Source organism: Corvus kubaryi, unplaced genomic scaffold, assembly GCF_017639235.1.
Source record: "Corvus kubaryi isolate FWS band 111438036 unplaced genomic scaffold, C.kubaryi_AGA036_p1.0 78, whole genome shotgun sequence".
In the NCBI taxonomy this organism is placed as follows: Eukaryota; Metazoa; Chordata; class Aves; order Passeriformes; family Corvidae; genus Corvus; species Corvus kubaryi.
In genome coordinates this window covers 6,228,104-6,238,657 of record NW_024582065.1, presented here as the reverse complement: position 1 = coordinate 6,238,657, position 10,554 = coordinate 6,228,104, and the positions used below count along the sequence as shown (strand labels likewise).

Genomic DNA, 10,554 nt, shown 5'->3' with positions numbered 1-10,554 from the left:
ACTCTGGAGGTTTCAGAAGAGGCAGAAACAGGCTTGTCACTGTTATAAGCCAGAACCTACTGATCTTGGAGCTGATCAGTGAATCCACGAAACCAGATAGCTTGGTTTCTTTTCATGCCTCTTTCCTGCTATTGTCAGCAAAGTGTTTACTGGACACTTTCTGGTCTCTCCTTGGCTCGACACTACCAGAGAAAGATGCTGATGCAGCCAAAGATCATTCCACAGCATTCTTTCCAAAATCATCCAGTTGTTGGCATATTATTCAACGTGGACATGCTCTGCAAGCAGAGGCTGCCAGCCTGGCTGGCACAGAGGCTTTGCTGTAGCACCAGGCAAGGGGCAACCGCCAGCAGCAACCACCATGCAGCCTCTGCTCCGCTCATGGATCATCACGAGGCCTCGTTTTTCTGCTCATTCCAAGCTGTGCAGCTCAGGCATGATTGTTTTGAAACCCTGGGGTTAACCACACTGGCTAGAATTAGGCACAGCGTGCTCTGTGATGAAACACAGGCTGGTTTCTCCTTCCATGTTCCTGCCCACGCCTTTCCTCAAGCTGGGTGCCCTCCTGGACCACCCTGAGCCCAGCCATGCTCATCTTTATCCTGGGATGCTGCAGGCTCTGCAGGCACCATCCTGCTTTCAGCATCCTGCCCAGGCCCCAGACACAGCTCCACCTTTGTGCTCTTGCTTAAACCCTGGGCAAATCCATACTGACCTGGGGCACTGGGAATGAAGATGGGGACAAGCAGGTCTTAGAGGACTGAGCATACTCTACCAGATTCTCCTGCCATTCATCCACCAGCTCTGATCTGATTTAACTGGAGCAGCCCAGGAGGATTATCACCCTCTGTAGCATCTCAGCTCCCTCTGGTTTGGCACCTCTGTACTTGCAGAGATGCTGTGGCTGCACCACTCCTGTCACCTCAGAGTCAACCTCTGGGACACTGTCACATCTCATCCCTGGGTGACAGCCAAGCTGAGGACTGGCCACTGTCTGAATGGAAAGTAATCCTAAACCAGCTCCTGAAAGGGAGAGAAGAGCCCCCAGATGGGGTTTCAGAGCTGGGTTATGCAGTGGGAAGGGGTGGGGGCTGCAGAGCGCGACCTCCACTCATCCATCAGCGAGGGCTGGGTCACCCAACATCCCCAGAGCCTTCTGGAGCCTTCCCGGGGCCTTCCCCTGCTCAGCTCCGCCTGAAGGGCGCAAGGGATGGGGAGCCAGGATGACTCCGGTTTGCAGAGCAGAGTGTATAAACATCTCTGCAGTGCACAAGGGTCCTGGCAGGACTGCTCAGGGATCTCCTTTTTGCTGCCTTCACTAAAAATTTTCTTCCAGGGAAAGGACTCCCTCTGCCTGCTGGCGATGAGCTCGGGAGGAAGGGATTGCTGCAGCTGCGGTGCCGTAGCGGACAGCAGCCTGTAAATCTGTGCAGGGAGATGTTGTGCTTGCATAACCCCTGCTCCTGCGGCTCAGAGCATCCTTGCATCCCCCGGTCCTGACGCTCCCAGCATCCCTGCAGCCCCCGGGGCACCCCACGTCCTGTCTTGCACTTCATCTCCCACTGGGGAGGTGTTTGCCAGGACCCCCTGCTTGCATAGAAAAAATATAAATAAGACCTTTAAATCCCCCACGGTATCCTCTAGCCAGAGCCAGACACAGCTAAGTGCTGAACGATCCAGCGGGTACAAACATGGAGGCACTTCACGGTCATTAACTAATTAACAGTCAAAACAGCCTTATGAGACAGTCACATCAGTCCTGGCCAGAGCAGCTCATCCCAAAGCTGTGTAAGAGCCAGCCAGGCCAACGAGTACCCCCAGCCACAGCCTCCTCTGCAATCAAGGGGCTATTTTAAGCTGCAGCACCAGACTTATGAAAGGCTTGGACAGTCACCCTGTCCCTGACGAGCCTCAGGGCGTCCCCTCTGTGTCTCTCCAAGATAAATAATTTCCCATGTCCCAGCCTGCAGCAGGGAGCCACAAGGCTTGGGGGACTGGAGCACAGCCAGTCCCATGGCGGGGTCAGGTGCAAACGCCACTGCTGCTGCCACCCAGTCCCTTCTGCCACCTTGATGGCTGGGACATCATCCCTGGGTGGTGGGGAGTGCTGATTCATGAGCAAGAGGGAGAAGGTACATGAGAGCCACCTCTGCCAGCCTGGTTTGTGAAAGACTGTCCTTAGAACAGCTGGTGTGCACTGCGCAAGTGATCTGTGGTTGTGCTGTCTCCGAGCAAACATCCAACCCTTCTTTTGAGACATTTACTGCAGTTTCCTTCTATTGGCAAATCTAATCTTAAAAATTAAATTAGAATTTAATGAAAAAACCCACTCCAAGTTGTGCATCAGCAGTACAAGGTGACAGGGAACTGTTTTCACTTACATTCTTGCTAGAAACACTGACCTTTCTGTCCCTCTCGCAGGTGACCGGCGTGGGCAGTTTCACCAGCAGCTCGACCTCGGGCTCTCTGATTACTGTAACACCATCCCCAGCCCAGAGCCTGCTGTGCAGCCCTCAAGCTGGGTCCTTCCAAGGGCTGGAGGAGGATGGGTTACACTTACAGTGCCAGGCAGACAGCGGGGAGGGACAGTGGCTCATCCAGAGAGAAATTTAGGGGATGAATGGATTGAGAGCAAGCCTGACGAGAAGGATGCTTTTAATGGCAGGGATGAGCTCTTTGAGCAGGATGGCACGAAGGGCACAAATTCCAGTAAAAGCTGGAGAGGGAATGCATCCACAGCTCTTCTGTCTAAAGTCTGGCATGTTTCTAAACTAATTAATTAATGCATTGTCCATAATTTGCTATTGATCATGGCAGGTCAAGTTGGGAGCTTCCAGATCTACTGGATGGTAAAATCCAGGCCATCAGTGACTCAGATGGAGTGAACTATCCCTGGTATGGGAACACCACAGAAACCTGCACCATCGTGGGTCCCACCAAGAAGGAGTCCAAGTTCAACATCAGCATGAACGACAACTTCTACCCGAGCGTGACGTGGGCGGTGCCCGTCAGCGAGAGCAACGTGGCCAAGCTCACGAGCATCCACCGGGATCAGAGCTTCACCACCTGGCTGGTGGCAACCAACACGGCCACCAATGAGATGGTGACCTTGCAGACTATCAAATGGCGCATGAGGCTGGGCATCGAGGTGAACCCCAGCAGGCCCCTGGGGCAGCGTGCCAAGCTGCAGGAGCCCTCTGCTCAAGAGCAGCCCCAGGTCCTTAGCAAGAATGAGCCAATACCACCCAGTGCCCTTGTCAAACCCAATGCCAATGATGCTCAGGTACTCATGTGGAGGCCAAAGGATGGACCACCACTTGTGGTGATACCCCCAAAACATCGATAATATACACCTGGCGTCCCGGCACTGGAAGGGAGAAAACGAAACCCGAAGCAAAACAATCACTTAGGTATTAGGATACACACGTATAATCTGAGCAAAATCAAAATGCACTTTTTATTCATTCAACAAATGCAACCATTCTACCTTCTCCCATTGGGACGGATTTCACTGTGCTAAAGCTAAAGAGGAGACCTTGGACTGGGTCTGTCTCGTCACTGGATTCCTAAGGGAAGAAACTAACACTGATGTCTATCCTATAGCTTTTTTTTTCTTCCCTACTTTAGTTCCCGTTTGAACTTCAGTCTCATTAGCTTGTCCAGAACTGCCCAGAACAATAAGAACATTTTATTTGGGATTTTAAGAATTATTTTTTTTTTTCTTTTTGGTTGAGAACGAAACAAGTTCCTGGAGCAAAAAGTTGACTATTTAAGATAAGGTATTTTTTTTTAAGCTGTAAGGTTCTGAGTTGCAAATCCAAGTCATGCGGCCTTATGTAGACTTTGCTTTGCATTGCCAAACTTTTGCCTTAAAGCTATGTTTGAAAAAAACCAACAACAACACCGCCAGGCAGAATGTCCTTTCTACAGAATTTTGGAGAAAAAGTTTTGGAACAAGGAATAGATTGTCAGCATGAGCTGATGGATGAAAAGGGCATGAAATTGGAAGAAGCCAGAAAATCTTCCCCTTTTCAAAACCTGGAACAAGGAAGCACGGAAATAATCTCAGTTTCAAAGCAATGCAAATAACAAACCTGCTGTCGGGTGGCTCTTGAGGGGGAGCTCCCAGGCCATCTCCCTGCTTTGCAGGAGGGGTGGGAAGCTCCTCGTTGCTGTTCACCCGTGGTGATTGCAGCCTCCCGTTAGCAGTTTAATATGGAATAACCTCACAGCTGGAATTGTGGCCCTGGGAGTCAACACCAATGGGGGGGGGGGGATGTCCCACTGGGTTTGTCTTTAGGACACACAGTTGTTTTCCCAGCTAGCCCACAGTCCCACCTTCTCATGGGTAAGAGCCAAGGGCTCGTGTGCCTGCTGTTGTTGGGTGAAGCCCTGTTGCCCCATTTGCCCGTGAAATCCCAATGATGGTGCTGTACGAAGAGCAGGATGTAAAAAGGATCCTTCTGAGGCCACTGGAGACACACAGGTGTCAGTGAGGGCAGATCTTACCTACCGAGTCTACCCAGCAAGATCTGTAGCTCAGGAGCAGCCGCGTCTGGAAGTAACAGCACCCATTCCCGGCAAACACAGCAGCGACAGCTGTGGAAAACTCTTCCTTCTGTGGTAATGAATCACATTGGGATCAGTAGATAATTTTCTTGCCAATGACCTCACAATCTACCTGACTGTCAGGAATGAGGTACAGACAGGACCTTGACACCGTCCCTGTCTGTCATGGCACAAACATCCATTGTAGCAAAGGGTAACGCACGAGAAGGTGCAGGCAGGGCAACACCTGAGCCTTGGGTGTGGATCCTCAGTGAGGAAGGAGCATTTGGAGGAGGAGGTGAAATCTGTAGGTTTTAATGAGGACCAGATGGCTTCTGAGATAACCAGATGCTCTTCTGCAGAGGAGGGTGAAGCAGAAGAGCCGTTTGAATGGGAGGGTTTGAAGGCAGAGGAAGTTCTGTGGTAGAGGTGGCATCTGGAGGCCAGGGCACAGGATGGGGAGTGGAGGATCTGCCCTGCTCCAGCACGTGGCCCGAGGCAGATCACTTCCCTCTGCAGCTCCTTCCCCCAGAAAACATTTCTTCCTCTGTTAACAACTTGCCTCAAGAGCTGGCGCTAAGGAGAGTTCTGCATGCCAGGTACAAGTCTGGCCCTGCTGAGCTGGTCTGAACAGGTCTCACAACCCCACACACGCTGCTCAAAAGGCTCTCCCCTCGGAGAGGCACCAATTAGCTGCTATTCCCATCCTCATCTTCCACACGGGACGTTACCAGCAAGAAATTCTCCTTCCTCACTTCCCCACAGCCACACCACCTCCTTTGGCAACAGGTTCAACATCAGCCCCTGCCCAGGGAACGCACGCCCAGAAGTTGTGTCCCCCACCAAGACAGCCTCAAACCAGCAAACAAGGATCCTGGGGCCCTGCAGCCATTCCCCTGTCTCCAGGGGAGCCCAACCGCCTCCATCCACTGGCTTTCAGAGATGCTCAGCCATGGAGTTGCTCCTTTCCACAGGCAGAGCTCCGAGGTGGAGGTCCAGCTTGCAAATGACTGGACTGGATCAAACCCAAATCCACGAGCCAAAGGGTGCCTAAATCTCGGCTTTGGGACTATAAAGGATGAAGCTAGGGAGACTTGGACTTGCACAGTCACTCTCTATGTTAAACTCCGTTTTCTTATCTGGATTCAGATCCAACTATAGCTCTACTGGCACAGCCCTTTGGGACTTGTCTGTATTTTCTCCGAGGCAATACATGCAGAAGAGGACAAATGGTGAGCTGTGGGTGAATAGCTGATCATGCTCTCATGCATCTCGGCTGCTGCTGAGTCCCATGGGTGGGAGCAGAAGGGGGATTTGTGTCTGGTATTCACTTTGTCTCCAGGTGCTGAGTACTTACAGTTCTCACTGATGTCAGCATGGGTCAAAGGAATTGGACCCAGTTGTCTTAATTAGCTGCACGAAGGAATTCCAAGGAAAGATTTCTTCTCAGTCACCAAAAACCACATTCAGGGAACACCTACGTCCTTTTCCACTTAGCTTTGTGTTGGACTTGGTCTCCCAGTGCATTAAGTAAATCTGGTTCCTCCTATTCCCTCTACCTGGTGGACTGGATACATCCATGCAATTTGATAGTAACCTCCTGGCTAATTTGTCCTGTTGCACTGAACGGACCCAGCTAAGCAGTAAATACAAAATTCAAATTTCATGTTGGGGTCGGCTTTGCATGGACTCCTCCCTTCCCAAAGAATGCCTTTATCCCGTGCCTAGGTCGAAATGTGCCCCTTCACCTCCATTTGCATCACCAGACATGGCATAGAAAGTGATGCTGCCTCTTTTGAGATTTCATGCGTTGCGATTGAAAGTGATGTTTTTCCAATGCTGCTTCATTACAAAACTGATGGGGACAGATTGTCTATAACAGGAAGGATGGCTGGAAGTAACAGGGGCTCTAGACACCACTGTTGCTATGGCTGGTTACTGGCCACGTGGTTAGAACAGGGATTGACAGGGTCCCAGTGGGGACTTAAATGTCTGGGGACCCAGGGCAGAGTGGTAAATGAGCAGAGGTAAATCAAGCTTCTCCGGCAGCTTTTTGCAGAACCAGGAATACACAAAGGATACGCTGGGAAGGTGTTGGGGCACCGACACGGGATACACGGATGAGCGTGAGCGTGTCTCTGCCTCACCCTTCCCATCAGCGATGCTCTCAGCTCTTTCTAGACCCGGATCCCCACAGGGGCTCAGAGTGCAGCCTGGCCATCCCCGTCAAAGCCCCGTCGTGGCCCAGGGTGGGAAGCAGCCCTGGCCCAGAGCCTCACCTGCACCCAGGGCCGGGCAGGGGCTGCCGAGCACAGCCAAGGCACCGAGCGGGCCGCGGACCTCGTGGCTCTCCTTCCCTACCCTTGACACCGAGATGAGCGTGGGAAGAGAGGGGCAGCCCCTCGGGGAGCCAGTGCAGACCCTCAGCAGCCCTGGGGAGGGGTAGAGACCTGCCGAGCCGGCGCCAGGCGGGGTCCAGCCCGGGGGGAAGGCGAGGGCACCGCCGTCCCTCCTGCCCTGGCTCCCGGCGCAGCAATAAGAATCGTCCTCGGTCTTGCAGAGATACTGTGAAAACAAAACCAAGATGTACCGAGTCTGGACACTTACAGAGATGTAAAAAAACAAAACCCTGCTTTTATAACAGACAGAGAAATAAAGTGAAGTTTTCAAACGCGTCTGCCTGGAGTCGTTTGGGCGGTGGCTGTTTTTAAACGAATGGCTCTGCGCTCGCGTTTCGAGGCAGCGATAAGCATCCTATTTACCACCAGTTCTCCCTCCGTGTCAGCTCTTAGGCTGCAGCAGACAGACCCTGGAGGTTTATGGTAAAAACACCACCAACATCCTGCACTTTTCATCCGCAGGCTGCTGCGCATCTCGGGCGGCCGGAGCCGGGCCGGTCGGCGGCTCAACTTCCGCACGTTTTGGTTTCCTGACGCCGTTTGCTTATTTAGCAAAAGCCGGGTCAGATGTTCGCTGAAAATACCACATCTGGAGAGCGGCAGCAGCGCAGAGTCCTGGGCAGAGGAGAGCGTGAAAGCTGCTGTAGTCCCTGACTGGTTTTCAAACACCACCTGTATTCATTCCATTATTCACTGCCCGCCCCCGAAAATTTTCACGTTTAGGTTTTGTTTGCTTTCCAGTAAAGAAAAGTGCTGACATGAGTTCTGGAGAGCGGGGGGTTCCTGGCCAAGCGGCCAGCACAGCTCCAGTGCTGATTCCTTAAATCCACAGGGCCCCACTGGCACCTTCCAGCTCTGTGCTCCAGCTCCTCCTGCCACAGCCCGACCCCACTGCAGGCTCCCGTCCCACCGGCTGTGCCCAAGCAAGACACAGGTTTCTCCTTTTGACATTTTTTTGCTCTTTCAGAAGTTCTGCTGCTCTCTGATCCAGCCAGCAAAGCAGCATCAAAGCTTCTCCAAAAAGCACCAGAGCAAAGACCTGCTCCGTCTGCTGTGGTACCAGTGCTGTGGCAGTGACACACACCCAAGTGCAGGAGGGGAAGAGGAGGAAGGAAACTCCCGGCTCGAGAAAAGGAATGTGCAGGGATGGAGCCTGAGCAGGGGAGAGGACAGATTCTGAGTGGGATTCCTTTCCACAGTGGAAACACTCCAGCCTCATCTGTTGATAGCAGGTTAAATTTGGATGCCCCAGTTTTGGAGGGAGGGAGGGGTGGCGAGGGGACACCAGCCAACTCACAGCTGCTTTGGTGAGATCCTGAAAAAGCCGAAAGCACCCGGTCACTTCTCTCTGCACAGGGACACTGGGAAAGCCCCTGCGAGGGATGAGAAGGACAGAGGGAAGGTCATGGGCTGCTGGAGCCCCGTTCTGGTGCTTCAGGTAACACCAATCCTTGACTGCAGCACATCTCAAACTTCACCTTTCTACAAGTTTTGTCCCTTGGCTTTGTAATTTTCTAACCTCAGTTTTAAGCAGACTGAGGCAACAGTTCCTTAATTTGAAGAAACCCTCTGACCTCCACAGTTCCTGCTTGAAACTCTGCAGGGACTTTCCTCTGCTGATGCAAATCAGGTTTTGTTCCCTATTTCTTCTCTCACATCTCCTTAAGCTGTTCATGCGCAGCAGCTGCAATACTCCTTTCATTCCTTCATGTTTTCAAGTTTTAAAGCAAAACATTTTTAGCAATGCCCTGAAGAACCTTGAAGCACCTATTAAAAATAAAATAAAAATACAGTGTCATGAGCTGACACCTGATTTTATAACAGAGCTCCTCAAAGAACCTGCATTGAGATTCCTGGGGCTGCCTTTAGTAACTTTTGTAAACTGGTCTCCACAAAGCTTTTGGTTACAGAGTCCTGGCAAAAAGGATTTCCTGGGGGGGTGGTGAGGCCCTGGCACAGGGTGCCCAGAGAAGCTGTGGCTGCCCCATCCCTGGAAGTGTCCAAGGCCAGGTTGGACGGGGCTTGGAGCAACCTGGGATCACTGGAAGATGTCCCTGCGTGGCAGGGGGTGGAATGAGATGGGCTTTAAGGTCCCTTCCCCCCCAAACCATCCCATGATTCTATGAAGAACCCAAACATGGGAGAGCAGCACTGGAGTCAGGTCTGACTCAACCGTGATTCATAACTTTGGGGTTGTCCCACATTTCCCTCTCACCTGAAGAGACGTTCTATGAGGAGCCCTGAGCGAGAGCGACTGCAGCACCCTGCTCTGAGAGAGGGTGATGCAGGGGGGTTCACTGCTCCTGTCCATGCTGGGATGGGTCCGTGAGGAGGCAGGACTGCAGCCCAGGCTGGAGCAGCAGGAGTGGAGCCCCAGCACTTGGGCTTATCTCCTGTGCAGGGAACACACAAGTCCTGAAACAGGCACTGGCAGCACAGAGCCTGCATGAGATAAGGGCAGGCAGGGGAAGTCCTGGCTCTGCAGCAGGGACAGACACACGTTGGCAGAGAAGGAGCTTTGTGACCTACTGGGAGCTGCAGGAAAAGGAGGTGGGGATGGGGTGAGGTGAGGAATGTGCTGAGCGTGACCACAGAGCCCCTGGGGAGTTGAGCCCATGGACACAGGAGGTGTGCAGAGCTGGAAGATGTATCGACACATCCAAGCTCATCTCTGGGAGAGGAAGAGTCATGGGGTCACAAAGGTTGGAAAAGACCTCCAAGGTCACGGAATCCAACCTTTGATTAAACACTCCTGTGTCAACTAAACCAGAGCACTGAGTGCCTGTTCTCCATGGCTGCAAGAGCCCAGAGCCTCGTGGCTGCGAGAGGGAGGACAGGGATGGACTCACTGCTGACTGAGGGCTGCTCATCCCTGTGAGCCACAGGCGCCTCTCCCCAGCCCCTGGGGCTCCACACGACATTTATCTAGGAACAAAACCTTCCCTGGCACTCCCAGACTCGCTCATGCCAAAGCCTCATGCAGGATTATTTTCCCTTGTAAGCAATGCTGGAAGCAATGCATGAGGGACACATGAAAACTAAGAAGGGATAAATAAAATGTCACTTCAGCCTCCAAGCCTGGACACGTACATGGCTGAGGGGAGAAGGGAGCTCTGCTCCACAATGCTGCCAGGGACAGAGACCAGTGCCCCGATTCCTGGGCAAAGGAGTGGCAGGAGAGGCAGTGCCACCACCTGCCTTCACCTTTCCACAGCCTTGCTCCCTGCTCCCAGCATCTGGAGCAAGGGAATGTTCCACACCACTTTTCCAACCTCCATCTCTCACAGGGATCCTACTCATCCCTGAGATTCATCCCTCCCACACCTGAGCACACCACGGCAGCTCCCGGTCAGGGCTGAGCAGCCCTTCCTGCGCAGGACGGTCGTGGCAGGACCATGCTCTGGTTTCCCCCACAGAGCAGCGCCAGGATTTTGGCCAGGGACACGTCAGCCCTGCCCCTGGCAGGAAGGTGGCCACGAGGGACAGGCAAGCCAAGGGATATAACCCAGCAGCACAGGATGAACTCCAGCTCTGCCATCCCGTCCCAGCTCGACAGCAGCAGGATGCCACCGGCGTTTGTCCTCTGGTCGCCTCCACACTGTGGCAC

The 10,554-nt window shown here is 52.9% G+C and overlaps 1 protein-coding gene across 1 annotated transcript; it reads left to right on the top strand.

The window, feature by feature from the left end:
* Positions 1-2,013: 2,013 nt before the first annotated feature.
* Positions 2,014-7,223, top strand: FAM78A (family with sequence similarity 78 member A). The gene is made up of 2 exons (XM_042052788.1): positions 2,014-2,021; positions 2,818-7,223. The coding sequence occupies exons 1-2, from the start codon at positions 2,014-2,016 to the stop codon at positions 3,344-3,346; spliced, it is 537 nt and encodes a 178-aa protein (XP_041908722.1). The 3' UTR covers positions 3,347-7,223.
* The last annotated feature ends 3,331 nt before the right edge of the window (positions 7,224-10,554 follow it).